General features: G+C 47.5%; 1 protein-coding gene across 4 annotated transcripts in view; it reads left to right on the top strand.

Moving 5' to 3' along the window:
• SYNJ1 (synaptojanin 1) overlaps positions 1 to 27,312 on the top strand; it is a 668,969-nt gene that overhangs the window by 273,739 nt on the left and 367,918 nt on the right. For all 4 annotated transcript variants that reach the window (XM_086933999.1, XM_086933998.1, XM_086933997.1 and 1 more), the window contains exons 10-11: positions 13,508 to 13,589; positions 14,581 to 14,733. In XM_086933999.1, coding sequence (XP_086790125.1) covers positions 13,508 to 13,589; positions 14,581 to 14,733 — 235 coding nt within the window. The remainder of the gene's footprint in view (positions 1 to 13,507; positions 13,590 to 14,580; positions 14,734 to 27,312) is intronic.

Here is a 27,312-nt window from a genome sequence, read left to right as displayed (position 1 = left end):
GCTGACCACTGAAGTGTGGGACTCCGAGCAACTGCCCCCTATCTTACCCGCAAGGAGAGTGAAGAGGCAGACTCTGCGGTGCTCGCTGGCCTGGGTGGCTCCCGCCAGGGGCATCCCAACAGGAGCCCCGGAGCAGAGGCTGCGGCCCACATGGTCGACCAACGGTGGCTGGCAGTGGAGCTGAGAGGGGCCGCCGGCCGCCTGCGAACGGGGCTGGCTGACGCGTTGAAGGTACCCAATGTGGATGGAGGTAGGCCGCCCATCACCAGTACATGCACACACAGCTGTGGGGGGTGTGAGTGAGGGTCGGGAGGTGGAGAGCCCTGCCCCCTCCCTTGTTTCTGGAGGTACCAAAGTCGAACCACTGAAGTGAGGGACTCAGAGCAGCTGTCCCCTACCTTGCCTGCAAGGAGAACGGAGAGGCGGACTCTGCAGGGCCAGCTGGCGTAGGCCACTCACGCCGGAGACATCCTGACAGGAGACCTGGAGCAGAGGCCACGTGGCTGACCGGCAGTGATGGCTGGGAGAGTGAGGCCTCAAGGAGCATACTAGAGCACAGTTGAGCCGGAGAGCGACGCGACCGTGTGTGGCACTGCGGGTTGCGGAGGCGGCCCTGAACGGTTGTGGATGCGCAGTGCTGCGAGGCAGAAGAGTCCGGTTCCAGGACCCAACGTGTCTAAGTCACAGCTACACAGTGAGTAGTCATCAGATGCCGGAGGACAGAAGAGCGGCATCCAGGGCAGGGTGAAATGCTGGGTGTGCTGACCATGGTTCCAGGAGTGCCAGAGAAAAGCTGAGTGACAGGGACACCGTCACCGCCTAAGGGAGGCCCCCTTGTTTCTGAAGGATTTGCAGCCGGCCAGAGGTGCATAGGACCTTGGGTGGGACCGGGCGGTACCTCGCCTGAGTTGGCTGGATTCCAATGGAGAATAGCTGGACAACCAGAGGGAGGCCCTACTTAGGGTGCTCGTCTGTGGCGGAGTGCCTCTGTAAGGGTCCACGCAGCACTGCCCTGCTCCCTCCTGGGGTCCACAAGAGGACCTAAGTCATGCCTGCCGTGCGTTCCCAAAATGATCGGTCTCTGAAAGACGGCCGTGGGGACACCGTCTCGACCCCCGCCAAGCGACGCTGTGCACCAGGAGAGTACAGAGGACACGGATGGTCCAGCCATGAAGGTATTCATGGCTTTGCTTTTCTCCTCCCTCCGAGAGGACCAACAAGCTATACACACACGCAGCTCTCAGTGGATTTGAAAGCAGTACGAAGGGACCCGCAGGAGGTAGGAGACCGGGTCGCTGTACTGGTGGATTGCAAATCCAGACGGGAGGAAGAGATAAAGCAGATGCAGCAGGACATTTTTCGGCTTTGGAAGCAACATATAGAGCTACAAGCACATGCAAATCTGTCCTGGCTAAATAACGTACGAATCAGAGGAATACCGGCTCAGGTGGAGGGAGAGGATTTGTGGGGTTATGTCTTAGCATTGTTTTATCACATCCTGCGCCTGTGTACATGATTTTCAAATCAAAGAACCACTTATCCGCCGGGGGAGGGAGACTCACCCGGTTCAGTTTAGAGATCATACTCCAATGGTGTACCAGGATTTGTCAGTGACTACTCTCCACAAGCGTAGGGAATTCCACCCTATCACGACACATCTCAGGGAGAAAGGAATAGTGTACTGCTGGGGACACCCCTTTTGCATCATCTTCCACTATCTGGTCATGCTGCGACAACTGAGTTTCCTAAATGAGGCCCTAGAGGTCATGGGCCTTCAGGAGGATACGGCAGGAGAGATGAGGCCTGATTCCCCAGAGGATCAATGTCACCAGCAACACTGCTGACGTAAAGCGGGGAAATCCTCCGAGAGACACAAACCAGACACAGCTACGGCAGCTAAGGAATGGTAGGCGGTACTCACTACGTTATCTGGCTCACTGGGGTCGCAGGATCCCACCTGAATTGTAACGATGGGCCTGGTGGGAAGCTCAGGATGGCGGACTCTGGGAGATTAACTTCTTCTGCAATCGTTCCTTCGCTTCATCTGCTTCTGGGAGACAGTTCCCAAGGTGGAGGAGTTAGTGACACAACTTCCTCACAGGATCTCCCCCTTGAACGGAGTGAGGTCATGGTTTGTTTCAAGGATTGTTGTCATTAGTTGTTTATCCTGGGGTTCAGGGTTTTTTTTTCTGTTTCTCTTCTTTTCACTCCTCCACACCAGTTTCGTATAGAGGACTACAGCAGAGGTGGGTATGTCTGCCCCACGGTTCAGACAGCTTTCCTCCCCTCCCCGTCGCTTACAGCTAGAGTTGGTGATGTGTACAATGCAGATATTCACCACGCCAGACGAACCGCTCACCACATGAGCCAGGCAATGGGCCCTGAAAGTCTTCAGCCTCAATGTTCTGGTCCTCAATCACCCAGTGAAGCTCACAGTAGTTCTGTCTCTTTTAGAGCAACTGGGTTGGGATTTATGCTTACTGCAAGTCTCACCTGGTCCCCAAGACACTGCCCGCATGTCCCTCACTGGTTCCCCCGTCAGCTATTGTCTTTTGGACCCGCAAAAAAGAATGGGGTAGCTAGTCTGTTGGCCCAGAAGTTTAATGGCAAAATAATTTCTACAATAGCTGAAACAAAGTGGCATCTTTTGGCAGTGAGGATACAGTGGGGCTTAGTTTCCTTTACCCTGGCAAAAATGTATGCCCCAAACGAACAACAGGAACCCTTTATTCTTAATGCACTAGCAGCGGTTCTTACAATCCCAGACTCAGCAGTGCTAGTAGGGAGGGACTTTAACTGGGTCATGGATCCCGCCTTCAACCCCTCCTGTCAGCGCTCCACGCAAGTGGGGGCCTTTACCCCCAACAGACTACGCTGGCTGGCGGAGTGATGCCTATGCGACATCTGGTGCCATTGGCATCTCGTAACGCGGGACTACACCTTTTATTCGGCAGCACATAAATCAGATACGCATATTGACCATTTCCTCACCTCCCCGTCGCTTACAGCTAGAGTTGGTGATGTAAGCATCAAACCTAGTACCTCTTGGACCATGCCATGATTGCGCTGACGCTCAGAGTGGGCAACATTTGGCCTAGGGCCTTCCGATGGCGATTGCATGATGGACTGCTGCAGTCCTCTGCTACGCTGTCAGCAGTTCATGCGGTGCTGGCAGAGTATCTCCACACCAACGACTTGGGGGGCACCCCACTTGCATCTGTGTGGGAAGCACTGAAGCTAGTGGTAAGTGGTGAATGTATTGCAATATCTGCAGCCGAGAGCCAAGTGCGACAAGAAAAGCGTCTGCAGCTAGAGCAAGCGGTCTCGGAGATAGAAGCCATCCATAATCGTACCTGGGCTCCCAGAGTCTGGTGAGAGCTGGAACGAAAGAGACTTTTGTTAAAGCGTCTGGACCTGAACAGTGCGGAATAAGGTGACCTTCGGCTCCGACATAAATTCTACCTGTGGTACAAAAGGGGGTGGTGATGGACGGAGCATCTGAATCAATCAAACACTCACACTCAGTCAAAAGATCTGGGTTTAATCCATCACCGTTCTTTAGCCCACTCTGCCACCCCATATAGCCATGTCTGAACTGGGGTGGCAGAGTGGGCTAAAGAACGGTGATGGATTAAACCCAGATCTTTTGACTGGGTGTGAGTGTTGTATTCAGATGCTCCGTCCATCACCACCCCCTTTTATAAATTCTACCTGAGCAGTAACCGCTCCGTGCCACAACCGTGTCTGCCTCCATTGGCTCTATCAGGCAGGCTTCGAGGCAGGAATTACACTCAAGTGAGGACATCGTAGCAGTTTTTAAGGAGTTCTATCAGACCCTGTACTCCAATTTGGACGGCTCCCCCAGTGACCCGAGTTCTTACCTGCAAGGGATCCCTGTGACTCGCTTACCGGCTGCACTCACATCCCAACTAGATCAGTCAATAAAGGTTGAGGAAGTGGTTGCGGCTAAAGCGCCTGGTCCGGACGGCTTCACAGCTCAATTTGATAAATCCTTTTGTCAGGACCTATTCCCCCCTCCTTGCCTGACTCTTTAATTGCTTTCTTGAGACGGGTTCGCTGACTAACTCTATTGGTGATCCTCAAACCATCGTAGGACCCCAGGGACTGTGGGTCATATAGACCCATCTCCCTACTAAATATCGACGCCAAGCTCTTTGCTAAAATCCTGGCTTCCTGCCTGAACCCGCTCATGCCTGCCTAGTCGACCCTGACAAGGCCGACTTTATCCCGACGAGACAGGGGGGACAATACCAACAGGCACTTGCATCTAATGGATATCACTCAGAGGTCCCACAAAGAGGTGCTCTTCCTTTTCATTGCAGCCAAAAAGGCATTTGATCACGTTTACTGGGCCTACCTGTTTGAAACGCTATGCCACTTTAGTTTTGGGGAAACATTCATCACAGGGATAGGCTGTATCTATACCACCCCTATAAGCTCTGTCCGGGTCAATGGAACATCATAGGCTACGTTCCCAATAACTCTGGGCACTCGCCAGGGCTGACCGCTCTCCCCACTTCTCTTTGCACTTCTTTTGGAGCCAATGGCGCAGCTTATTCAGGACAATCCGCAGATCTCGGGCCTCCAGTTTGGTGCTAATGCTCCTACTATTAGCTTAAATATGGATGATGTCATCCTTTCTCTTGCGAACCCGATGACTTCCTTGCCGGCCCTACTGTATGAAATGCGTATATTCAGATAGGTCTCAGGATTCAAGGTTAATCTCACTAAATCTCAGATCCAGAAAGCTGTTGGAGGCCCGGCAATCAGCTCCGCGCCATTCCCGGTGCTGCTCGAGACCGGTCCCAGAGCCATCACACCTAATCGCACTCCAAGTCTTCGGGTAACTCGAAGCACAAGAAGAAGGCGAAGAAGCACTGCCGCTCTTCACCTTCACCCCATCGGTCGCCTGACTCAGCATGAGACCAGAACTGTCATCGCTCTAAGGCACCATCTTCGGTGCCTGCTACTGGGATGACTCTGCGCCGCCCTCACTTTCCGGGAGCCGGTGCGTCCCCTGCCCAGCTTCATGCATTTTACGAAGCTCTCCACTCCATCTTTGGGCAGTCCGACTCCGCCGGCGTGCCTTTGGGCACCGTAGAGCTGATTGGGGGCCCTGGGCCTTTGATGCCAGCGGCTCTGGCCCCAGCCCCTTGGGACCCCCATGGATCCAGGTTGACGCCTGTCTACCTTATTTGACCTTCTCCGGCACCTGTTCTTGTGACGACGCCCCTGGCCGTCCCTCCAGACGACGTCGTCCCCATCTTAACCCCTGAGAGGGACCAGAACTTTTGTTCCCCTGTTCAACCCTGGTGTTCCCTATCCCCTAGAAGGTGGTGATGAGGATTGGGAGGGGTCTTCTGACCCTTAAGCAGACTAGCTGGATAAGCCAGACTGGAGAGAGGACCTGGGTGACACCAGTGGTCTGGACACCTCTCCTGACTTTGGCATGCTTTCTTCCCCTCCCGTGGCTATGTAGGAGGGAGCGACTTATGCTTTGGTGGTGAGGAGGGCAGCTGAGGCCTTGGGCCTGCAGCTCCCTTCGGTGGCAGACAGCACTAATCTCCTGACAGAGGTGCTTCAATCGGCTGCAACTTCATCTGAACCCCTTTGGCCGTTCAACAAGGCCCTGACTGATGTCCTGGGCACCTGGTCCAAGCCCAGCACAGGGGCTCCTGTGGAACGGACGATCGTCTGCTGCCACTGCCTGGCTCTGGGCGACCCAGTTTTCCTCGCCAACACCCTTCCCGAGACAGCATGGACATCCAAGCCTCTTCCTCTAAGGGCGCATTCACTTCTGCTCCCCCAGATAGGGAACCCAAGAAGCTGGATCACCTTGGGAAGAGCATGTTCTCTTCCTCCAGCTTGGCATTGCGGTCCGTAAATACTGCATGCATCTTGGGCTGATACTCCCATTCCATCTGTGCAGGTGCTGCCTCAGTGCCCAGAGGAGGCCCGGGCCGTTCTCTCCCAGGCAGTGGTGGATTGGAGAGATGCAGCCAAATTCACGATTCGATGTGGACTGGATACAACTGACTCGATAGGCAGAATGACTGCCAAGCCAGTAGCCCTTCCACACTATGACTGGTTGCGGACGTTTGGCTTTTCGGAGGATGTCCAGGCAACCTTGCAGGACATTGCCTTTGATGGCCGTTGCCTTTTTGGTGACAAGGCAGGCTGGTGGATCATGCCAGATGGCATATGCAGGACCTGAACTACCAGTGGGCGCAGCATCAGGGCAATCTTTCCGACTACATCCAGATCTCGGGGGGTCTGCACAAAAACTGCAGTGGTGGCTGACAAAACAAGCTTGGGTCAGAGGTAGATCCCTCTCCCTTCCCAAACTGACCTCACAGTGGTGACAGATGTGTCACCCCTGGGATGCGGCAGCTGAGGCTGAGATCAGAGGCTTCTGGTCTCCTGCGGAATCTGGGCTCCATGTTAACCTGCTGGAGCTCCGGGCGATTCGTCTGGCACTGAAAGGATTCCTTTCCTCTCTCAAAGGGAAAGTGGTGCAGGTGTTCACAGACAACACCACCGCCATGTGGTACTTCAACAAATGGGGCGGGCTGGGGTCGTGGACCCTAGGTCAAGAGGCTCTTCGTCTCTGGACATAGCTGGAACATCAGGGCATGACCCTGGTAGTTCAACACCTGGCCGGTTCTCTGAACGCCAGGGCGGACAAACTCAGACGCTGGTGCCTGGTGGATCACGAATGGCATCTTCACTCTGTGGTGGTGCAAGGTCTCTTTCAGCGGTAGGGAGATCCTTGGTTAGATCTGTTTGCCACCGAAGAGAACGCGCAATGTCACCAATTCTGCGCGTTTCGAGTTTCCAAGACGGCACTCGCTCGGCGATGCTTTTCGTCATGCGTGGAACTGCGACCTCCTGTGCGTCTTTCCGCCTGTACCACTTCTGCCCAGAGTGCTGAAGATCAAGCGCGACCGGGCCCGAGTCATTTTGTGTCTCTGGACTGGGCACAAAGAGTCTGGTGCCCACAGCTCCTGAGCATTGCCATCAATCCTGTACTCAGACTGCCCCTTCCAGAGGATCTTCTGTCGCAGCAGCAGGGGATGGTTTGTCACCCGAACCTGTCCAGCCTCCACCTCCTTGCATGGAGGTTGAGCGGCGACAGTTGACAGCTTTTGACCTTCCTCCTGAAGCCTGTAATGTTATCTTGGCAGCCATGCGTCCCTCCACTAAGTCTGTATACACCTGTCGAGGGAACAAGTTTGCAGCATGGTGCACAGCACAGGCTTTGGATCCCCTTTCTTCCCCTCTTTCAGAGGTCCTGCTGTATATACTTTCTTTGGCCCAGCAGGGCTCTGCCCTGGGCGCTCCTAAAGGCTATCTTTTAGCAATCTCTGCTTTCCTTCAGCTTTCAGATCAGCCATCTTTGTTCAAGTCTCCTTTTGTACAGAGATTCTTCAAGGGCATCATTCATCTCTTTCCTCCTTCTCCCTTCGTAATGCCCCAGTGGGACTTGAACCTGGTCTCAATCTACCTTTTGTGCGCTCCCTTTGAGCCTCTTCACAACTGTCCTCTCAGGCTCCTCACTCTGAAGACCGCTTTCCTTGTTGCCATCACCTCTGCTCGTAGTGAGTGAGCTCCAAGCTCTTTCTTCTAAGCCCCCTTTCTTCTCTGTGCATCCGGACAAAGTTGTGCTTGGGACAAGATCTTTGTTTCTTCCCAAAGTGGTAATGCCCTTTCACATTGGACAGACCATTACTTTGCCCACCTTTTTCTCACCTCTGCACCCTTCCAAGGAGGAGGAGAGACTACACTATCTGGACTCCAAGCATGCACGGTCTTTCTACTTTGACCAAACTAAAGATTTCCGGGTGGATGATCAACTCTTTGTTGGCTATGTAGGTGCCAAGAAAGTTAAGGCTGTTCAAAAGCGTACCATTTCTGGATGGGTTGTCCTTTGTATCAAAATCTGTTACGCTTTTGTGAAAAAGGAATCTCCAGTGGGGCTCCATGCTCATTCGACCAGAGCTACGGCGGCCACCTCTGATCTTGCTTGCGGAGTTCCCCTCCTTGACATCTGTCGGGCAGCCATGTGGGCATCCTTGCACACATTTACCAGACATTATTGCCTGGACAGCCAAGCCCAGTGGGACAACTATTTTGCCCGTTTTGTCCTCCAGGACTTTCTGGTGTAAACTTAGTTTGCAGACCCTCCTCTGGGATTGGTATTGTTGGGGTATCTATTCTAAGGTAAGGAATCTATAACTAACAGTCTCTTTCAGGTGAACAAGTTCCTTACCTGATGTAAAAATGTATCTGTAAGAGACCCATGTTAGTTATAGATTCCTTATCGCCCCACCCATCCTCCCTGCTCTGCGAACTAACTTCTAGATACAGGGACACCCCAGTAGGGCCCTAGGTCAGCGCACCAGTGGTCAGTGTATTGCATGGCTCTGGGCTTCAGGCGTGGAAAGTCATGTCGGAACTGATGTCAGCATGCATGGGTGGCGTCTATATAATCACTGTGACAGCATCCCGGCGAACCCGATGATGGACGTGGAGTCGACCAACGCCACCTACCGACGTGCAGGGGTACTGCTAAAGAAAGATCTCTGGATCCAGTCTGATGCCTGGGGGTGATTCTAAAGGTAAGAAAACTATAACTACATATGTCTCCTACAGTTACATCGTTACCGTAGGTAAGTAACTTGTTCTTCAGTACCATGGATTGCATGGCCAAGTGTTGTTTGTGAGGCCAAAAATATTTTAGCTTTTAGCTGTTTGCCTTTTATATTGACGAGGGTCTGATAGGAACTTAAAAATTGTTTTACAAAAACTATGACAAAACAAGCATTGACAAGGCCAAAAAACTGACAAACAGCCACTGCCAAACCTGTAGGCTTTTCTAATGCTTGTTTAAAGTGTCAGCCATGCATTTTCAGTGACTCCAGTCACCTTCAGCGGAAGTGTATTTACACGTTGGTGCTTTTATTCATATTTAAGCAATCAATCAATCACTGCATTTCTAAAGCGCGCTACATACCCGTGAGGGTCTCAAGGTGCTGGGAGTGGGGGGGGGGGGGCTGCTACTGATCGAAGAGCCAGGTCTTGAGAAGTCTTCTGAAGGCCAGCAGGTCCTGGGTCTGTCGTAGGCTGGTAGGGAGAGCGTTCCAGGTCTTGGCGGCGAGGCAGGAGAAGGATCTGCCGCCGGCGGTGGTCTTCCGGATACGTGGAACTGAGGCGAGGGCGAGGCTGGCCGAGCGGAGGCTGCGGGTGGGGGTGTGGAAGCTGAGTCTGTCGTTGAGGTATGCGGGTCCGGTGTTGTGTAGCACTTTGTGTGCGTGGATGAGGAGTTTGAAGGTGATCCTCTTGTTAACGGGGAGCCAGTGTAGGCCTCTCAGGTGGGGTGTGATGTGGCTGCGTCAGGGGACGTCGAGGATCAGTCGTGCCGAGGCGTTCTGGATTTGTTGTAGTCGTCTCAGTAGCTTGGTTGTTGTTCCTGAGTAAAGGACGTTCCCGTAGTCGAGTCTGCTGGTGACGAGGGCCTGGGTGACGGTTTTTCTCGTGTCGGGGGGGGGGGGGGGATCCATTTGAAGATCCTGCAGAGCATTCGGAGGGTGTTGAAGCAGGACGCGGAGACGGCGTTGACTTGCTTGGTCATGGAGAGAGCGTAGTCGAGGATGACCACCAGGTTGCTTGCGTGGTCGGTGGGTTAAGGGCAGTGCCTAGCGATGTGGGCCACTAGGAGTCGTCCCAGGCTGATGGGGTGGGTCCGAGGATGAGGACCTCCGTCTTGAGTTCAGCTTCAGTCTGCTGTCCTTCATCCAGTCGGCAACGGCCTTCATTCCTCTGTGGAGGTTGGCTTTGGCTGTGTGGGGGTCTTCGGTGAGGGAGATGATCAGCTGGGTGTCATCGGCGTAGGAGATGATGTTGAGGCTATGTTGTCGTGCGACGTGGGTGAGTGGTGCCATGTAGACATTGAACAGCGTCGGGCTGCGGGAGGATCCCCGAGGGACGCCGCATATGATCTCGGTGGTTTTTGAGCGGAAGGGTGGGAGGCGGACGCTCTGGCTTCTGCCGGAGAGGAAGGATGTGGTCCAGGCCAGGGCCTTCTCTTGGATGCCGGCGTCATGGAGGCGTGCTGATAAGGTGCGGTGGCAGACTGTGTCGAAGGCTGCTGATAGGTCTAGGAGGATGAGGGCGGCTGTTTCTCCCTTGTCCATCAGGATCCTGATGTCGTCCGTGGCGGCGATGAGGGTGGTCTCGGTGTTGTGGTTGCTGCGAAAACCGGATTGGGAAGGATCCAGGATGTTGTTGTCTTTGAGGTATCTGGTTAGCTGTTTGTTGACAATCTTCTCTGTCACTTTGCCGGGAAAGGGAGCAGGGAGATGGGCCGGAAGTTCTTGAGGTACTTGGGGTCCTCCTTGGGTTTTTTCAGTAAGGCGTTGATCTCGGCGTGCTTCCAGCTTTCCTGGAAGGTTGCTGTCTCAAAGGAAATGTTGATTGTTTTCCGGAGGTGGGGTGCAATGGTTGTGCTGGCTTTGTTGAACACGTGGTGAGGGCAGGGGTCGGATGGGGATCTGGAGTGGATGGAGTTCATGGTTTTGATGGTGTATACGTCGCTGACAGAGGTCCAGGCGGCTGGTGCGGGTGGGGGTCGTGGGGGTGATAGTCTCGGTGGTGGGTGCGGGGGTGTCGCAGTTGAAGCTGTTGTGGATGTCGGTGATCTTGCGGTGAAAGAAGGTGGCCAGGGAGTCGCACAGGACCTGAGATAGAGGAATGTCGTTGGTGTTGGAATTGGGGTTGGAGAGTTCTTTCACGATGCTGAAGAGCTCTTTGGTGTTGTGTGCGTTGTTGTCTAGGCGGTCCTTGAAGGCGGTCCTCTTGGTGGTCCTGATGAGTTGGTGGTGTCTGCGGGTGGCGTTCTTGTAGGCTGTGTGGCTGTCTGGAGTTCGGTCGTGGAGCCATTTCTTCTCCTGCTTCTGGCAGGTGTGCTTGGATGTCCGGAGGTCTTCGGTGAACCAGGCGGCTTTCTTGTTGGTGTGTTTGGATGTGGAAGCCTTGAGAGGGGCGAGGGCATTGGCGCAGTCGTTGATCCACTGTTTGAGGTTTGTCGCAGCGGTGTCGGGGTCGATGGGGTCGGCGGGTGGTTTTTGGGCGAGGGTGGCTGTCAGTTGGTCCTTGGTGACCTTGCCCCAGCCGCGGCGTGGCAACTGTTGGGTGCGGTGGTGTGTGGTGGGTTTCCTGAAGGTGAAGTGGACGCATCTGTGGTCAGTCCAATGGGGTTCGGTGGTGTGGTTGAAGGAGATGTAGGGGCTTGTGGAGAAGATGGGGTCCAGCGTTTGTCCGGCGGCGTTGTTGGGGGTAGTCACAAGCTGTTTAAGTTCGAGGTTGGCGAGACTGTCGATCAGGGCGGAGGAGTTGGCGTTGTCGTTGTTCTCGAGGTGGAAGTGAAGGTCCCCGAGGAGGATGAAGTCCGTGGAGGCGAGGGTGTGCGTGCTGATGAGGTCGGCGATGGTGTCGTTGAACTATGGTTGTGGTCTGGGTGGTCTGTAGACGAGTGTTCCTCTGAGGGTCGTGTTGGGGTTGGTGTGGATCTGGAAGTCTATGTGTTCGGCAGTGGTGAGGGTGTCGTCGGTGTTGGTCGAGACTCTTAGGGTGTCCTTGTGGACGATGGCGATTCCCCCTCCAATTCCGTTGGCGCGGTCTCTACGGGAGATCTTGTAGCCGTGTCTGGTGCTGAGGTGGCGTTCAGCCCGGTATACATCAGGAAGGTGGCGTCGGGGCGGTAGAGTCTAGGAGGTCCCAAAGTTCGATGGCGTGCTTGTTAGCGGAGCGGGTGTTGAGGAGGATGCATCTGAGGTGGTTGGGTTCTCTGATTGGTGGTTTGGCGGGATGGATGCTGGTGTATCTGCAGTTCCGGCAGGTGAAAGGCCCTTGGGTGTGCTTCGGGATGGCCTGGTAGCAGAGATGGTGTCATCCGGTTTTGAGTGCGTGTAAGGTGCTTGAGTCGTAGTGCAGTCTGGCGTTGTGGCGTGTGCGGGGTCCAGGGGTTCTGGCGTTGAATGCGGTCCAGGCGCGGACGGGCGCAGACGGGCTTGCCTTTGGCGCGCCCGCTGCGCGTGTCTGCCGCGCTTCCGCGCGGCGCCCTCCATAAGAGGCAAAGTGGGAGGGAGGAGCAGCTGGGGAGTGGGGCGGCCAATGGGGACGGGACACTGGAGAAGGGGCGGGCCGCAGGGGGGCAGCGGCGGGGAGCGAGGAGGGCACAGAGGGCAAGGGACACAGAAGGGAAAAGGCAAAAGGGATAGAAATGAGTGAAAAAGAATAAAGACCCCGAAATACAGGAGAGAAATGCAGGTAATACAGGTGCAAGGAAGGAAGCTACGACGTCACCTAGATCGCGAGAGCGCACCAGCGGCGAGCTCCTGGTAGCGGCAGCGGTGGGGGAGAGTCGGAGGTGCACTGGAGGAGCCGTGTGGCGTGGGGAGCGACCTGACCCGAGATCAGGGTCAAGGGTCGCCTTGAATCAAGTTCCAAATGTGACTTGAGACTGTGGTCACCTCTTTTGACAGTGGTTAGTTATGTTATGTTAGGGTGAGTTTTATATAGCGCTCATCTACTCCGAGGAGTGTCCCGGCGCTTCAGACCTAAGAACGGAAAAGGGGAGGCAATGGGTGACAGGACTACTGAACAAACAGCCAGGATTTAAGGTCCTTCCTGAAGGCTAACAGATTAACATTCTTTCTCAAAGACACTGGTAAGGTGTTCCACAACTGTGGCGCCAGGCGTCTGAAAGAACGGGCTCCAATGCGTGCTTTCCTGATACCAGGGACAGATGCCAAGGCCAGCAAAGCTGACCTAAGTGATCTGGAAGGCTGGTTAAAAAGCCAGCCGCCTTCTGATATATTTAGCGCCAGTGTCATGCAGGGCTTTGAAGGTAAGTGTGAGCACCTTGAAAATAATTTGTTTCTGAATTGGGAGCCAGTGAAGAGTTTTCAAAAGATCTGAGGCTCTAGCTCTTCGATGGAGGCCAAAGATGGCTCGGGCGGCCGTTTTTTGGACTATTTGCAAGCGTGTTAAAAGATATTCCGGAAGTCCGAGGTAAAGCACGTTGGCATAGTCCAAGCGAGAGCCTGTAAGTGCCTACACAGTAATTTTTCTATGGACCTGAGAGAGAAAAGGAAGAAATTTCCTGAGCAATTTGAGGAGGCCAAAGCATTTACCTGCTAGGCCGAGAATCTGGGGCTTCAGAGAGAGACCGTTGTCGATCTTTACTCCGAGGTTCTTGGCCATGGATGATGCAGCCGAGGGAGGGAACATGGCCGATGTCCACCAGGACTGCCACCTAGGGTCAGAAGGGCAGCCAAAGAAGAGTACCTCTGATTTATCAGTGGTTGTAATTTAATAACATTTAAAGTGAGAATTCATATTACAGTTCGGTGCCTGGTGGTTACTAAGAGATAATAGGCCTCTCCTAATTGCTTTCCTGATGTTTCATCGTGTTGTTTTCTTACAGATCTCAAAGCGGCACAATCCGGTCAAACTGCTTGGACTGCCTGGACAGAACCAACAGTGTACAGGCTTTCTTTGGCCTTGAGGTAGGAACTGCGATGAAAACTTGCCTTTAGTTCTGTGGTTGAAGTAGTGAGTGCTGTGCCCTGTTCGGAAGCTATAACACCTTCATGCCCAAGGGCGTTCTATAGATTTAGGTAACCTGTTGAAAGCAAAGCATTATTAGCCGCACCAGATATTACAGATTATATCTCTATTATTGAATATGCACCTCCTGCGCAAAGGACAGTGAGAGGATTTTGTCCTGCAGGTGGTGCAGCTTCATATACCATAATGGACTGCAAGGTCAATTCTGAAGTAATGAATGCACAGTTTCCTAACCAGTGTTCAAAGGGAGCGCTGCCTCCATTTTGAATCTCCCTATGTTTATATTCCAGGAGCTTGCACAGAGGTACGTCGTTCCTCAGTAGGCACCTTAAATGACTGCCAGCAGTGAGGAGCTGGACATTTAGAAAGCTCTGCTGGACCTTCCCAGGTCATTTAGCTCCATGGGGGTGGATGCTCTCACAGACTGCTTAGAGATGTCCTTTGCCTTCTTCCGTATTATGCAGGGCCAAATGGATTTGTACATGTGCAGCACTGACTGTGATTTAAGACTTGAAGGAAAATGCACAGGTGAGGTACACTATGACTAAGGCATACCATCACAGAAAGGCAGATAAGCTCACCACTATAAGTTAGTGCGATGCACCAACTATCAGTTTGCGTTTTCATGGGAGACAGTGCTGCGCAATGGTTCATGCCAGTGCAATCTGATTTACTTGAGCATAAACTCGATATGTGCATACAGCATAACTTATCAATCTATACACCATGCTCTTCTAAATAGTGCTTCTAGTGTCCTTTGGTAATATCCTGTAGATTAGTGATGCACAGAGGAATGGGTGTCCAACATGTATAATGAATACAAAAAGGTGAAGGCACAGTTTTAATATGTATCAGATGTTTTTACTAACAGATGAGTGGGTAGAAACTATGCGTTTTGGCTAATAGAAATGTTTCTGTTTATTTGTTTAGATTTTAATAAAACAACTCGAGCTTCTGGGTTTAGCTGAGAAGCCACAGTTGGCCACTCGCTTCCAAGAAGTGTTCCGAACAATGTGGTCTCTGAACGGTGATTCTATCAGTAAGATATATGCTGGAACAGGAGCACTAGAGGGTAAAGCTAAGGTATTGCTTTTTTAAATTAATGTTTACTGATTGTCTCTAACCTGCTTACCACATTCTCCTGGTACCAGCATTTTAGTCCTGCACACAATACTTCAAACACAATTCCTCAGATTATGTGCGCTCCACTGTGTGGTTTGAGTCTTTTCCCCCTACCCACAATCTCTTTTCTCTGCTGCAGATTGTGGAGGGATCATCATCATCTTTGTACTTATGTGAACTACTGTTTCTTAAGCACTTCAACAAAGCGAAATTTTTTGACACCAATTGTTCGCCAGCATTGGGTTTCTCATACTTTCAGATGTTGTTGTTGAAATGGAAGTCCCTTTGTAACTTTAATATAGCAGTACAAGGCACTGACAGCTTAGCAAGGTCATAGACACTTCCCTCTTTGTCAGCACTTCACCTCATTTTTAATGGAACCAAACTTCAGCCATTGAGATGAAAGTGCTCTATGCCTTACCTCTCCTATAGGTCTTCACACCTCCGATTTCCTCCGCACATTGTGTAGAAGAGAGTCCCAGAGCTCTGCTTCAAGTCAGATAAACTTAGAAGCCTTTTTCTTGGGCTTTAGATGCACATTTGAACACTACTGTTTCTGGAAAGGGCAACAGGGAAACATTCAAGAGAAGTTTTCAAGTGAAGTCTTGTTAAAGCAAGTGATTCTTGTGGTAAAATTAAGGTTTTCTCTAATGACCCTCACAAGAGATGTATTTGTTTGCTATACCCAGCCAGATCACGAAGTCAAGACTGGAACATCTGCAGACCTTTCCCTGTCAAGACCCTCGATATGTTTTAACAGCAATTGTATTTTGATTTGTTGATTTCTTTCTATTACATCACATGGTTTGCCATCATAAACAGTAGATCTAAGTTTAATTCACTGATACAGTTGGCATTTGTGTCATTAGGCTTGCTTGCAGGACTTAAATAAAAATGTCTTCTAATAAGAAATGACTGTTGAGGTTTCAATGCCATGTGGTGGTCAACGTGTATGCAACATTGTAAATGAACATCACTCAATGAGTAAAGTCAATATTTGATCAAACGTCGAGCCGACTTCTAGTGCTGTTAACACCATCTAAGATGCTGAGGGGAGACTTCTGCAATGGATTCAGCAAAATAATCCTGCTGAACACCCCTCTTCAGGAAATAAATCTGAAGCCAGATCCTATAAATCTGTTGAGAGAAAAGGAGAAAATAGAAAGCTTCATACAGCTGAATCCTCAAAAAAAAAGGCAGACAGAATCTTTCTCTGGTGAACCTGCAGAAAAGAGAAACAAACCAGGTTGAACCAAGTCAGCAGGCACACATTCTCCAGAGAAGGAGGGTGAAAAAAGAAATTCTTGTTCATCTATGCCACCACGATCCTCTCTGCTGACTAAAGAATTTAAGATTAACCTTCCATCGATGGTAAGCCCATCGACTGCAGCAATAGCTGCCTAAAAGCCTGCTTCAATGCCAGTAAAGGTGAGGAAACAACTAACAGGCACATGTAGGTCTCAGTCTGAAAAACTTCACCAACACTACAATCGACAACAGAAATATTGATGCCAAAAAATATTGACTGAAGAAAACACCAACAAGTCGATGTCCGACCCATCTACATCAAATCCATCGAACTCTATACCGTGAACAATTCTATTGTGAGCGGTTTCTTTCCTCTGCGACTGGAACATACTCCTACATGTAATATTACACCTCTGCCATCAAGTAAGCTACTGGACAGTGAAGCGAAAGATGACTGATCCAGATGACCACTTTGGCACTGCCCTATAGTCCGAGGCAGGTGAAGATTAAATATCAAGGCGCTGAAGAACAGTTGACATGTTTGCCTGAGTGATAGCCTTGAGCCTTCCATCCAAATTTCCCACAACAACACCGGAAGTAAGAGAGTTCTATGATCTGTTCTATATTCCAATGAGTCAGTGTATTAAAACTATTAACGGCTTCTTATGATGGAGATACAGGTAGATCTTATAAAAAACTTATGACGCATGATCTTGATGGAGCCGGGTTTCTTGAATTTTAATCTGCGGGAATAATGGTCATATAAACCCCACCACTAAATGTCTGGACCTTTGTTTGTTGACGTGAAGAGGTAACTAGGACCTAGCATTCGCATTTATTATCATAAACATTTAAACCATTAGGCTCCACAAGAAATGGAAAGGAGAATTTAAAAATATATTCAAAAGGGTTTTATTAACAAAATTTTGATTAAAGCAATTGCATTAATCCATTAAGAATTCTAGTTCAAGCATCATTAGTTACAAATTTAAATAGTCCAAAAGTCATATTTCAGGACACAGAAAAATAGAACGTTAGCCAGAATTACATAAAGAATCCACAAAAATGGGTTTCTTCAATGGAAATTCCTAATCTAAAATAAGAGCAAGTCGAATGCATTTGGTTAGGCAAATAAGGCAAGGTGTCCGCTTCAGAAAACAAAATAAAGGTTCTGAATGAGAGGGCCTTTCCACTCAATTGAGGAGATCTGCAGAGGTGAAAAGGGTCTTCTTAGTCGAAGTCAGCAAGCATCTCTCCTTAGCACACAAGAGTATGAGAGAGTAAAGGAATATGGGAGTCGAGGAATGTAGCTGGTCTAAAGAACTTGCACTAATATATTTTGACAAAGTCACTAATTGTAACGTTCCGGCTTCCTCCCATTCTCAATAATCAATGTATTCTCCCAGACGGGTATGCTCCCAGTTTTCTCCTGTCTAAACAGTGATCCACGCATGACTATGTCCTTGAATTGTTACACCAGACAAACTGTTGGCTAACAGTCAGTTCTTCCGATCAGTCTAATATCATGCATATTCTTCTCTTCCCAATGGGAACCTCACTATCAGTCGTCTAATACATAACAAAACAACTATTCACTACTAATAGAAGGCTTCTGAAAAAACACAACATCTGCAGTGGAAAGAAAAAAACATAACAAGCAGCCACAAAGTATATGTGTGCAGGCCTCTTTGCCTAAAACGTGTAAAAGTTCACATTCAAAATGGTATTTGTATTAGGCTGACTTAAACTATATAAACATGTTAATTCTGGTGCTCCTTATAATGGCTGAATGCGGTCACCTACTAAAAAATTATGTGATTAATATGCACACATTTAGCAATGTAAATTGCATTTTACTTAGAAATGCATCAATTATGCAAATGAAAAGTTTCGCTCTCTCAGTGGTATTCTAAATGATTACCTTCAGGCTCTCAACAGGTTCCGGCTTTACCTGCACAAACGGTATCAACATGACTTTGCTAAAAAAATCCCCCTTCAACTTCATGCCAACCTGTACAACCTTTCATAGATGTGCTTCAAGCTCTGATGCAAACTGACACATCAGATGACTAATGTGGCAATGTAGAAGGTGACGCAATACCACCAAAAGATAAACCAAGGAAGGAAGAGTGGGATTAATACATTAGCCTTCACGAGCCCGCCAACACCTCTACATATAGATTCACCACCAGGTGATATCAGCAAGTTCCATACTCTAGTGAATAAGGCAGCAGAGACTCTACTTGTCCATTGCCATCAAAGATACTGGCTGTTTCCTTTATGATTTTAAGGAACGAGCTAGGAAATCAGTTAAGGTGATTTCTTTAGTGGGTCTCATTTTGCAAGAAAGAATAAAGCTGATGCAAACACCAGCTACAGTAGCAACGGTGGTACCCTGAATAGATGGTAAATACAGGATTCCTGAGTATTCTCAGATTTGTCTCCCGGGTTATGCCAAGGCAGACTCCGTGATAATGCTGGTGGCACAGTGGCATTCTAGGAATGGTGGCCTCAGAATGGACATGGCAGACAAAATGTGGTGGCTGTGCCTATCAGAGCTACTAATGCCATGCCAATAATAGACAGCTATAACTGGCAGATGTGGTCGGATATAGTCCCAGATCAGGACCTGTAGCCAGAGGGCAAAAAAACACGAGGTGAAAGCTATTCTTCATAAAGGAGAAAAGGCATCGACTGCACTCATAGACTCAGCATTGTTGGCAATTTGCTTTAAGCAGTTGGTTGTCGCTTCTTTCTTATGCAGACAAGGATGGCTAAGAAATACTTTCTTTAGGCCAGAAGTCCAGAGTAAAATCATGAGCTTGGCATTTGATGGAGAACGACTTTTTGGAAAACATATGGATGGCACTTTCAGAGAATTAATGCATGCACAGCTGGATTCTTGGGAACTCTGCAGCAAAGAAAGCCTCACTCCTTTAGAGGATTACAGCTTCTCAAAGGTCTATACAAGCATATAGGTAACCAGTGCCTTAACTGTATCACCAAGAATATGGACCCCCATCAGCAGTAGCAATATTCTTACAGACCAGCACAGCTTCAGTCCGATGCAAGGTAACTACAAAATCACAAGGGCCGACAAATAGGGACCGGACTCTAGATATCACTAACAATTTCAAGACACTGCATATCAATATAGAGATGCCAACGGAGCCTGTGGCGAGCAGAATTTCTACCTGCTACAACAAACCATCACTGCAGACAAATGGGTATTAGACATGATGCATTATGGTCATACACTGGAGTTTATACATGATCAACCAACAACTCTGTCAAGAATAAAACAAATACACCCACACCTGTTGAAGGCAGACATTTTCAACTTGCTATAAAAAGGAACAATAGAAGTGGTTCCACACAATCATCAATATGTCCGTTTTTATTTCCTCATAAAGAAGAAAACATTGAGTGTGAGGTTATTTTTAGATCGATGCCAACACAAGCTTTCTAAGAAAAATTCATTCTGAATTTGGTGTGAAATCCAGGAGATTTTAGTGCTTCTAATGAAGAACGAATACATAGCATCTGTACATCTCTAAGATGCATATTTCCACATTCCAATTCACAGAAAACATAACAAATTTTGCAGATTGGAGGTGGCAGTTTGCAATTACCATATTCAAATGCTTTCCTTTGGCCTTCAGTCTACAGCTAGATCTTCACCAAATGCATAGCTCTATTTGCTGCCCACCTTTGGTGTTAAGGACATAAAGCTTACCCTTACCAAGATGAGCAGATGCTCAGAGGCTTGTTAATACACTCTACAAACAACTCACTAGCAGCCTGAATTAAACACTTGAAGTCACTAGGATTCCATCTCAACAGAAGCAAATCTTTAATAACACCTTCAGGAAAGATTCTCATCTTAGGACTAATAACAGACACAGTGAAATCAAACGTTTATCCATTGATAGAAAGATAAATGGCTGAAGCTCCACCAGCTGCTCACAAACAAATATTGAAACAGGAAGAAGTAATAGTACCACTACTGAAATGACTTGTGGTGTTATGCATAGGGCGTATACCATTTTTTTCAGATTACTCAAGATTTACCCAGGAGGAATTTGACAAGTAGTGGACTCAAATTTCCAGCTCCTTCATAGACAGGGTTGCTGCAACTACAAAAACGAAGCAAGCGCTAGCCTGGTGAACATCATGAGACAGTGCAAGATCAGGACTTGCATTTTGTGTGCCACAGTTTCACTTTGTCATCACCTCAGATTCCTCCATGGAGGGAGGGATAGCTCACCTACACGAGTTTTCTGTTAGAGGACTTTATCTCCACATGAAAAACATTTACACATAAATGTGCTCGAGCTCAGTGTTCAGAAGAGCTCTACAATCCGTTCTCCCTTGAAATCACAGATCTGAGGTGTTAGTCCGAATGAACACCACCACCACCACGATGTTCGATAGAGACAAGCAAGGTGGAACACACTCTTGAATCCTGTCAAAAGATTAGGAAAATGTGGCACTGGGCAATTTACAGTAGAAACAATGAACAGGAGCAAAAAACGATTGGGCAGATTACCTCAGCATGACCCCAGAAGACTGTCATTAGTGGAAGTTGAAGAACAGCGACTTGTAGGGAATATTCCAAGTCTGGGGGAAACGAAAAATAGTTATTTGCGATGAGCAACATCAAGAAATGCTACTAGTATACAAGCACAACCAAAATCTTGGGGGAATCCTTTTTTTTTTTTTGTGTCCTCATACACCATGATGGGCATTCTTGACGGGAAGTAACAGCCTCTCTCCGCCAGCCCGCCTATTCCAACCCTAGTATTCAAGCCCGTGCAGAGAGAGGAATGTCACCCATACCGCCACCACCAATACCACCACCACCGCCACCACCAATACCACCACCACCAATGCCGTCACCACCACCATTAATACTACCAACACCACCACCAATACCACCACCTCGGCGCCTCTTGCTCACTAGAAATAGCAGGGGCACCGTACGAGTCCGGAGCTGCAGCAGAGACCATCCTTTTTCATCACCTCAAGTGCTGCATAATGTTATGACACTCTTTCCTAATCCAAACCTGATCATTGCCCATTATAAATCAACAGGCTGATACCCCCTCATCTAGTCCTGATGAAGACCCGCCTTGACCCTCTAGTGGTGCAGACCAAGGGTTGAAACGTCGACAGCATGAACAATTAGACCAGCTATTAAGATTTCTGCGACAAGGCTTATTCATTCAGTCCGCAGATTTACTGGATAAACTTCTTGCTTCCCTCTCCATAATCATCCTCCCCAATTTCCCTAGTATATATTACACCTTCACATTATCACTGAGCACAAAAGGTCACCTTTCTCACTTATTCTGTGTCACTATATACCTTTGTTAACAGCCTTACAAATATTGAAATGAGGGTATCCATAAATTATGCAAATTAATAAAAGTTCTTTGAAATACCCCATATGGTTTGTGTTTGGATTTCTTGCGAATAATGTCACTGTGTGTAAATAACTGTTTTTGAATAATCAAAAAAACCTAAAGAAATAGTAAGCACCTGATAGAACCAATTGTTAATTTTTTCATTACTGCCTGTAATCCTGGGTTACCCCATTGTATAAGATTGTGTGTTTGGGGGTTGGCCTGCAGTGGTTGCTTCATTGCCAAAGAAAGGAGAAAAGGACAGACTGTGTTTTTTATCAACTTGAAGAAGAATCTCTCCAAGGGCTTGAACTAGAGCTTGCCTGCTGCCTGAAGTCTCAGGGATACAAGACTTCACCAACCAGCTCCCCCCTGAATTCCCTTGCTGGGAATTGAAGTGCCTGCTGTTCTGCTGGGCCTTCTGAGAGACTGTGTGTCGCTAGGAGCTGGAAGCGCGATGCAATGACGAGATGCGTATCGCTGCCGTCTCAGCAGCTGTCGTTGCATCGCCAAAGAAGCGAGCCGCCGCTGTCATCATCGCATCGCCGAAGCGCGATGCATCAACGGAGAAGCGTGCCGCCGCCGCAGAGGTCGCCGTTACATTACCGGAGAAGCGCGCTGCAGGGCCTGTCGCGGCTCCAAAGATCGAGTCCCCGCAGAGCCGTTGGGCGTGCATGCATCGCATCAACTTTGTGGCATCGTAATCAAGACGCCATTTTGTTGCATCATTCTAGAGAGCAGTAAGAAACCGACACATCACCTCTCCACACAGTAAGGAAGCGAGCATCAACTCCCCTGCGCAGCAGTAAGGAACTAACGCATCCACTCCCCTGAGTGTAAGGAACCTATGCATCACCTTCTCTGCGACCCTTTTGTTTTCTTTGTGTTACGCATTCAAGGTACATTGAGAGTAAAGTGTTGCATTTACAACTTAAGAGAACTGAGCTACTTTATAACATTTTAAAGTCTATTTTTAAGTACAGTATTGTGGATTTTTGTCGTTTAGTCTTGTGTTAAGTGTATATAAAAATACTTATTTTTATAATACAACCTGTGTGGTGTCCATCTGTAGTGTTGTCACTGCATTACTGTATGTGCTCACAAATGCTTTACACACTGCCTCTGAGATAAGCCTGCCTGCTCCTGCCAAACTACCAAGAGGGTGAGCAGGGGTTATTTTAGGAGTGTAGCCCCTTACCCTGACTAGCGGCAAGGGTCCCTATTTGGTCAAAGGTACATACCTCTGCCAACTAGACACCCCCAAATCTCTCAAGGCCATAGATAGCAATGACTTTACGCAATGCCACACTGCACACTCAAATCACAGAGAGGGCAGGAAATAGCCTCCCTCTTCCACTCTTCCTCTTGATCCACAACCGTGTAGTCACAGAGCGAAAGATGTAGGAGCGCTTTGTTAGTGTTTATAGCTCGGATCATATGTAACTTTCACTTCACACTTTGTGTCTGTGTAATATACAACACTTGCAAATCTTCTTCACTGCACTATTTATCACTACTTTGAAGACGTTGAAGGTCGGTCTCTTCCTCTAATATTTACAATCTAACAAGTGGTCGAGAAGGCCCTGTATTGCAATGCATTACGTTTAAGCTATTAGTATTTTAAATGACAATGCCTTTTATTTATGTTTTAAAACCTAAAACATAAAAAAATGGCAATGTCATTTACAATGCCAATAGCTCAAACTTGCGTGAATGAGATACGTATTGCATTGCAAATGCTTGTTTGTTTCGGCTTTCCCTTAAAGACTCTTGGAAAAGGTAGTTTGTTAATAAGGCTACTGTTTAATTGAACGTGAAGAAAGAAGATCATAATGTGAGCATCCAGTCCTGACATAGAATCACAGTTGCATGTAAGTAACTCATTTCTTCATAAACCAAGCAAAATACCGTCTAGTTCACTCACGTAGCCTCAAAGTAGACTGAGGCATTAAGCCTATGTGTTTACCATAGCATAGCAGAATGAATATTGACCATAACAAAAATTGGAAAAATTGTAATTTCTTTTAGCAGGAAAACAAAGTTACTGCCTGGTGGTTTCAAATGTTGAGACTTTTTGATAGTTCGACACATTCAATTGACAGGATTGAAAATTAGTGCAATTTAGTTTCACCTTTTGTGCCAATGTAATTCATCAGCAGAGTCTCAGTCAATGTTTCCAATCCATCTCTTCTGTTTTCCGCTTTGACTTGTTGAACCGAAGAGCATAATCTTCTTTCATCTTGTCTTTTCTAGCAACTGACACTTGAAACTCTGGCCCTGGACTCTTCAGAGATTCAGTAGGCTGCTCATTTTCTTCTTGTGCTAGCACACAATCCTAATCTGTGACACAGCAAAAATGTAAATGTATTCTAGTGCTTAAAGCTATTGTCCATTCGCACCCTCTGATGACGTTGTTTGATATTGCATAGACAATCATTCTAAAGTTTTACCTAAAGAAACAAAAAAAAAACAGGGTGGTTCTTGCTCTCCTGCTCTCTTTTAGCTGTTCATCACTGCACTTCCATTGCAGCATTCTGCCTTCGAGGGCAATGCAATGTACATGTAGACCAACTTAGCCCTTTGTTTTGCCTCTGTAAGTGGATAAATCCCACCCACTTTCCCAAATGGTTTAGCCGGCTATGTATGATTCCACAGATTGACTCCTTTGCAGTTCGAGGCAGACATAGCTAAATGCAATTTTGTCTATGGCTGGGAAAGGATGCAAAACTCACTGTGGTATAATCATGTGTTGACCTTCAATACCTACACAAATGTGATATATATATATATTCACTAAAAAAACCATAGGTTTGACACCAGTTATAGTTAGGAATTAGCATTTAAAAAACCTATTAAATTCACTAAAAAAACCATAGCTTTGACACCAGTTATAGTTAGCTGGAAATTTTACTGACATAAAACCATTGAAATTCCCACGTTATAGTTAGTTGGACTCACTATAACTTGCGCGCCTGCAATACACTGCTGATGACGTCACATATTACATCACTCATGACATGGTCAGTGACATCACTCATGACATCACTGATGACACCATCCAGTGAATGTGTGTCTTTCTGAAAAATAAATATGCTTTATATATGTATATGTAAAGGTTGATGGAAGAAAAAATGTTTAAATAAGTGTCTTAATGGATGTTTTTAAAAAATTGATTGGTTAACTGGCTTATTAAGTGTATCTTAGTGAATACATATATTAGCGAGTATTGTTTAAATATTTAAATGTTTGTATCAGTGTTTCACTTTGTGTATAAGTGGCTGCATGGGTTGGTGAGTAGCTACATGTGTGTGTATATGGGTTATTAGATGTTTTTTTAGTATCAGTATGAGTGTCTGTATGGTTTGGTGGGGTGTTACTTAGCACATAGATGCATCATTGACTGACTCACTGTATGTGTTTTGAAGACCGCATATGTGCAGGACTGTATGGGTGGATGAGTGTTTATATGTGTGTGTTAGTGAGTGAATGACTGTCTCACTAGTGTCTTTATCAGTAACTACATATGTTTTAATCTAGTATATGTGAGTATTGATGTATCTAAGTGAGTATATGTGAGAGTGAGAGATTGAAAGAGTTCTTGTTTAAATAAGTATGTGTTTCTATAAGTGATTGTTTAAGAGAGTAAGTATGTGTACGTTTCCTTAGAAGTAAGGTGGTAGTGTGTGTATAGCTGTATATGCAAATAAATGGATGTTCAATAGTTTATTTGCATGTGTGAGTATGTGTGTGAGTAACTTTTGGATGACTGTCGGTGTGTAACAGGATGTATAGGTGTATCACTACATAAGATGAGTGAGTATATGTATGAGTGACTATTTAGAACTGTTGGTGAATGAGTGGATGTGTATATAGATGGTGGAATTACTGAATTGGTTGTTGAAATTGGTATGGGTATCTCCATTTTTTTGAAAATGTTAGTTTCTGTTTTTGAATATGTGTTTCAAGGGTTACATTACACTGAAAGGAGGTCTGTCACTCTGTCACAAGGATGGTGTCATCAGTGATGTCATGAGTGATGTCGCTGACCATGTCATGAGTGATTTAATATGTGACGTCATCAGCAGTGCATTGCAGGCACGCAAGTTCTAGTGAGTCCAACTAACTATAACGTGGGAATTTCAATGGTTTTATGTCAGTAAAATTTCCAGCTAACTATAACTGGTGTCAAACCTATGGTTTTTTCAGTGAATTTAATAGGTTTTTTAAATGCTAATTCCTAACTATAACTGGTGTGAAACCTGTGTTTTTTTCAGTGAATTTCATAGGTTTTTTAAATGCTAATTCCTAACTATATATAGGGCCTCAAACCTATGTTTTTTTCAGTGAATTTCAAAGGTTTTTTAATAGCAAATTTCTATTGCTATCAAATATATTTTTTATAATGAATCCTTTATTGTATATTTATGTAATACTATTTTTTATATGTATATATACATATATTTTTTTTGCCCTGGAGCGCTCCCAGTGCGCGTACCGGTGTGCGCACCGGAAAGCGCAGTATTGCGGCGCGCCCCGGTGCGCGTACCGGTGAGCGTCCCGTTTGCGCTCTTGCCGCGAACGAAAACATCATCGTGACGTATTGCGTAGCCGCGTCCACGTGATACGCACGGCGTAAGCGAACCCGGAAGCACCCGAGCGCATACGATCGCGCTACGTAAGCGACCCGGGGCGCGTAGCGTAAGCGCGTCGGGTCATTTGACATGAAAATAACACATTTCATAGGTTCAGGACAGTTTTGTTTTCCAAATGATGAAAGCCCCCACCTTTGTACTTTGACTGACGAAGACCTGTTTGCAGACCTATTTGTACCTATTTGTACTGAGAAATGGCTACAGTAGCAGCAGCAGCAGGAGCATCTCAACCACCACCACCACAAGGACCACCACAACACCACAGTGGTGGAGAAGAAGAAGAAGAAGAGGAGGAGGAGGAGGAGGAGGAGAGGCGGTTCCTGCCTGAAGATACTACCCCCTATAAGCCAAAGGAGCACATTGTCTGGGAGTTTTTTAAAATCCCAAAGGACCTCAAGAAAGTTAATGCGCCAAAGGTTACTTGTCTGATCTGTGGCACTGTACTTTCCAGGGGGAACCCTGCCAAAAAGTATTCTTTTGGCAACAACACTATGATTCGCCACATGCAACGCCGGCACCCAAACAACTATGCTACGGCAGAGGTCAGAGAACTGACCAGAAACCCTCCCCAATCTTCTCCCAGCACCTCCCAAAGTAAACAACCCACTCCATCGGGTCCAGAGACAAGAGAGATGGTCCCAAACATCCAACCCCAGTTTGGAGATTTTAAAATAGTTTGTAAATTTTGCGGGACTACAATTTGCTATGGAGAGCAAAGTATTAAACTCATCAACCGTGCCGGAGACAACCACAACGGTAAAAAGAAACCTTAATTTTTTCCTGGGTTTTTTTGCTCCAGTTGAGCCGTTTACAATTCCCTGTTTTTTGTTTGTCCCCATAAAAATTACAAAAAAATATAAAATTGTTCATAAAAGTAAAAAAAAATCCAAAAAAAATAAAAAAAAGTAAAACAACAAAAAGAATACAAAAAACAGTTCTTTTTAGAACTACCTCCAATTTATAAAAAAATGCTACATTTTTAAAAAACTCTGTCATTCCTTTTTCCCCATGGTACGCTCCCCGGTACGCTCCGCGGTGCGCGTACCGGGCGCTCCCCTTGCGCAAATTGAGATTTATTTTTTTTTGCCCCGCGGGGCCCTTTTATGGCCCCCACATCAAACCTAGGGAGTCAGGGGGGGTCTACCCTGCCCCCTTTTGGTCATTTCCCCCTTTGTTTTTGCCACCTCTTGTGTCTCGATCCTACCGAGACACAAGATGGCGGCCGCTCCGGACTG

Source organism: Lissotriton vulgaris, chromosome 8, assembly GCF_964263255.1.
Source record: "Lissotriton vulgaris chromosome 8, aLisVul1.2, whole genome shotgun sequence".
Classification (NCBI taxonomy): domain Eukaryota; kingdom Metazoa; phylum Chordata; class Amphibia; order Caudata; family Salamandridae; genus Lissotriton; species Lissotriton vulgaris.
The sequence above is the reverse complement of the archived record's forward strand: the minus strand, read 5'-3'. Positions and strand labels throughout refer to the sequence as shown.